The following is a 4,139-nucleotide window of genomic DNA, read 5'->3' on the forward strand; positions in this document are numbered from 1 at the left end:
TTTTAATAATTTAATAATAAAATATTTATATATTATTTAAAATATAAGAGTTCTATTTTATACCTATTTTCTTTATCCTTACATTTTATCTTATACATTTCTTTCTCATTATACATTCATATATTTCATTATACTTTCTATCTAAACTACTTAGTGTAAATTTAAATACAATTAAAATATTTAAGACATTTATTTCAGTTATATTATAATTTTGCTGTTAAAAATATTTATTTATAATTATTTTGTTAAATTTAAAAAAGTGTAAATGAATAATGTGATGGCGTGGGTGTTGTATAAACCCTTGGCAGTGAGAAGGATGGAACAAAAGCAGGAACTGAAATTACAGTGCCGAAGCAAAAGCTTAACTCAGCGGGCTTCAAAGGGAGAGAGTAAGTAACCGAGGTACCCTTTCTCCCTTTTCTGTCGTTTTATTGCGAAAATCATTCATTCGTAGCGTCGTTTCGTGTATCTATGTGGAATATCTGTGGTTCACTGAAAGAAGATTAGGAATGGGATTTGTTTATCTCTGTGCCCATAAGCGAGACTAAAATTAACCTTGTTTTTTCAAGAATCGTACACGTGAATTTGAGTTCTTGGTCCCTTTCTAGTTCGCAGGTGGCTTCTAACAATTTAGAATCATGTCCTGGTGCACCATTGAGTCCGATCCCGGTATGCAAAGTTCATGGCATTTTTACTAGGGTTCTGGGTTCATGCAGTATTTTGTTTGATATAGATGCTGATTGGCACATTGTTTTAGAGTTTGATTTTGCTTCTTTTTTTCCCCAGGCGTGTTTACAGAGCTTATTCAGCAAATGCAAGTGAAAGGTGTACAGGTATTTTTGTTGGACTTATTTTATTTTTCATTGTTTTTAGCTTGGTCTTGATGTGGGATGTTGGTTTTTGTTTCTTGTTTAGGAGATTTTGCTTCCCTAGGGGTGTGGTTGGGAATTGGGTTTTGAAGGGTAAGGGAACGGGACAACAATTTTTTTATTTTTTATAAATTAATAAATATTCCCAATTTTAATTATCTTTTAAAATAACATGATATGTTTTTTATTTTTTTTTAAACATTGCATAATTGTTAACCTGGAATTAATAAATTACCCTCCCCTGCTTGTCCCTCTAAAGCCTAACTCCCAAATACTCACAAAACCTAACTCCCAAATACACACTGAAAGATTTATTGGGGGATGTATTGCATTCCTGGGAATATTATGCTTAGGAATATTATTCCCATGAACAAATTTGGTTGGCATTTAGTATCAACATTACAGAGATATTTAATTGACAATTTTTTCTATTTGTTAGTATTGTTGTTCAGGTTGGTTTTTGCGAAATCTTTGTTTTGCAGTCTGTTGTGTACTAGCATCTATAATAATAACCTGTTGAAGAGAATAGAGGGAGAATACAACCAAGAGAAGCTAAAATATCCTCCAAAAACCTTATAAAATGATACAGAAGTAAGATGAACAGAATAAAGGTTGCCGAGCCTCTAGGTAGATGGTAGCTAACTCCCTTGAAGCAATCATGAACCTATGAGCACAGCAGCAATAAGAATAGATTAACACAACCTATCGTGTAATAATTTTAGCAGTAAAGAGACTTTCCTAAAGATGCAAGCATTTAATCCGACCAAATTCACTAAAGAACTATGTAGACTTCACATACTCTTTCGAAAATGTCAGCCTCCTTGTTTTCTCAAAATTTGTAATGAAGTAATGAACCATCAGAAGTGCCTCCAAGCTCCAAAAGGACACTCTCCGCTCAAACAGATATGTTAAAAGGTTATCGCATGGTAGATGAGCTTAAACAATGAAAAGGGCTGCAGGTCAATCTAATAGCAATAAAAAGTGGAGTTAAAGAAGATGATATTTGTAGAATTTAAGGGTTTGTGAGGAGGTGGAATACCTTTATCTGAAATTAGATTTCTCATAAAAGTTCTCTGGGCAAGCGGATTGCTTTTCGAACTGGAAAGTATGACCTATAGGGAAAATGAGAAATTATGCTGTGGAAGTGGAAGGGGAAATGGACTGTTTTTCTACTTCTGCATGTCCTTAGGAAAAGCTTTTACACTGTCAAAAAGGATTTATATTCCTGGGCACGAGTGAAAAAAACATTGTTGATTGCCATTTTTTGCCAATTCAGGGCATGGTTGTTTGGAATTATTCTGAGTCTGTTAATATCAGACTTGGAAACTACTAGAAAATTACAATTTGAATTTTTCAATTCGATGACCATGGAATTTATTAAATTTGTTGATCCAAAATAAATCTGATAAATTCTAGGGCATATCAAAATAAAAAAATTTCCTTTTGGTTCTAGTTAGAATATTTTTTGTGCATGCTTTCCTCAGTCCTATATGCCTTGGCAGGTTGAGGAACTATATTCTTTGGACATTGAGTCTCTCAACAGCCTAAGGTTGGTGTGCTATTTCAGCTAGTTTTGAACTTACATATATTGCGATAATTAATTTATGAATGTTTGCCTTCTATCTGTCTTTGGGGATTTTATTCTCGATTTCAGGCCTGTTTATGGGTTGATTTTTCTTTTCAAATGGCGTCCAGGAGAAAAGGATGACCGAGTCGTAATCAAAGATCCCAACCCTAACTTGTTTTTTGCTAGCCAGGTTAATTGTTACTTCTTTAATAATTGAAATCCAAAATCATAATTGTTTTCTGCGTGATTTTACTGATCTTGTGGTTCATTTGTAGGTAATAAATAATGCTTGTGCAACCCAAGCGATCTTGTCCATTCTTATGAATTCACCAGATATTGACATTGGTCCAGAGCTGACAAAATTGAAAGAATTTACCAAGAACTTTCCTCCTGAACTAAAAGGTTTGGCCATCAATAATAGTGAAGCCATACGAACAGCCCATAATAGCTTTGCTAGGCCAGAACCTTTTGTTCCTGATGAACAAAAGGTTGCCAGTAAAGATGATGATGTTTACCATTTCATAAGCTATCTACCTGTTGATGGGGTGTTATACGAGCTTGATGGATTGAAGGAGGGTCCTATCAGCCTTGGTCAGTGCACTGGTGGGCAAGGTGATTTGGAATGGCTGAAGATGGTGCAGCCTATGATACAGGAGCGCATTGAAAGGTATTCCCAAAGTGAGATAAGATTTAATCTCCTGGCAGTGATCAAGAACAGGAAAGAGATGTACACTGCTGAGCTGAAGGAGCTTCAAAAAAGGAGGGAGCGCATTTTGCAGCAGCTGGCAGCATCAAAGTCGGATAGACTAGTGGACAATAGCAATTTTGAGGTACTGAACAATTCCCTCTCTGAAGTGAATGCTGGGATTGAAGCTGCTACTGAGAAGATCTTGATGGAGGAAGAAAAATTCAAAAAATGGAAAACAGAAAATATTCGTAGGAAACACAACTACATACCCTTTTTGTTTAACTTTCTAAAGATTCTTGCTGAGAAGAAGCAGCTGAAGCCCCTCATTGAGAAGGCCAAACAGAAAAGCAGCCCGTGAAGAATGTTTAATACAAAACCTTTTATGTGGATTTCCCCGATATGAGTATCACGTTGCACTTAGTTATTTTTTTAACATTTTGTTAAGTACTGATGCACAACCCTCTTTGGTAAAGATTCATTAGTTCTATTTACTATTGGTTCTGGGTTAAATAATATACTGTTAGGGGATGAATTTAATCTTCAAAGCAAATCTTTACTCCCCCTCCTCGTATTCTCTGTCTGCAGTTGAAGGACATAGTTCAGGAAGACTGGTGATATCAAACTCCTCCTGTCCTCTTTACTAGTGAATAAGAGACATTTCCGAAATATTTAAAGAAACCATCTCACTGATCTCACGAAAACATCTCACAGATTGTTTGACATTCAGAGGAATATGAAACATGAATGTTTACCGTGAAAATTTGATCCGTAAAACACTGGTTTTTCAATTTCAGACTATCGATGCTTTAGGGTCTTGATTCTCTGGCTGCCCCATAAATGTCTTAATTCCACATTTGCCCTTCAGTAAAAAAGTTAAAAAGCATGAGGCATTGGTTGTGGAAGTGTGGCGGTGTTGAAGTTGTTGGTTATTGATTGAAGAGAGTGAGTGTTGAAGGCGCCAGTGGTGGTTGTGGTGGGTTGGGTTGGTGATTGTTTGTGACAATCTGAGGTGAGT

The 4,139-nt window shown here is 35.7% G+C and overlaps 1 protein-coding gene across 2 annotated transcripts; it reads left to right on the forward strand.

Moving 5' to 3' along the window:
- The first annotated feature begins 272 nt into the window (after nucleotides 1–272).
- LOC137818593 (ubiquitin carboxyl-terminal hydrolase 2) lies at nucleotides 273–3,615 on the forward strand. 2 transcript variants are annotated; one of them, XM_068622114.1, is made up of 6 exons: nucleotides 273–402; nucleotides 609–669; nucleotides 787–833; nucleotides 2,372–2,418; nucleotides 2,524–2,626; nucleotides 2,712–3,615. In XM_068622114.1, the coding sequence occupies exons 2-6, from the start codon at nucleotides 639–641 to the stop codon at nucleotides 3,480–3,482; spliced, it is 999 nt and encodes a 332-aa protein (XP_068478215.1). In that variant the 5' UTR covers nucleotides 273–402; nucleotides 609–638; the 3' UTR covers nucleotides 3,483–3,615. The 2 variants fall into 2 exon arrangements, with proteins under 2 accessions (XP_068478215.1, XP_068478216.1); XM_068622115.1 differs by having other exon boundaries at nucleotides 283–389.
- The last annotated feature ends 524 nt before the right edge of the window (nucleotides 3,616–4,139 follow it).

The sequence above is a fragment of the Phaseolus vulgaris genome, chromosome 10, assembly GCF_000499845.2.
Source record: "Phaseolus vulgaris cultivar G19833 chromosome 10, P. vulgaris v2.0, whole genome shotgun sequence".
NCBI lineage: Eukaryota > Viridiplantae > Streptophyta > Magnoliopsida > Fabales > Fabaceae > Phaseolus > Phaseolus vulgaris.

Bases quoted from the DNA above. Each gene is read 5' to 3' on its own strand.
- LOC137818593 (XM_068622114.1), top strand. From the start codon at position 639: ATGTCCTGGTGCACCATTGAGTCCGATCCCG. The intron at 670-786 runs GTATGCAAAGTT...TTTTTTCCCCAG, and splicing joins CACCATTGAGTCCGATCCCG to GCGTGTTTACAGAGCTTATT. The intron at 2,419-2,523 runs GTTGGTGTGCTA...TCTCGATTTCAG, and splicing joins GAGTCTCTCAACAGCCTAAG to GCCTGTTTATGGGTTGATTT.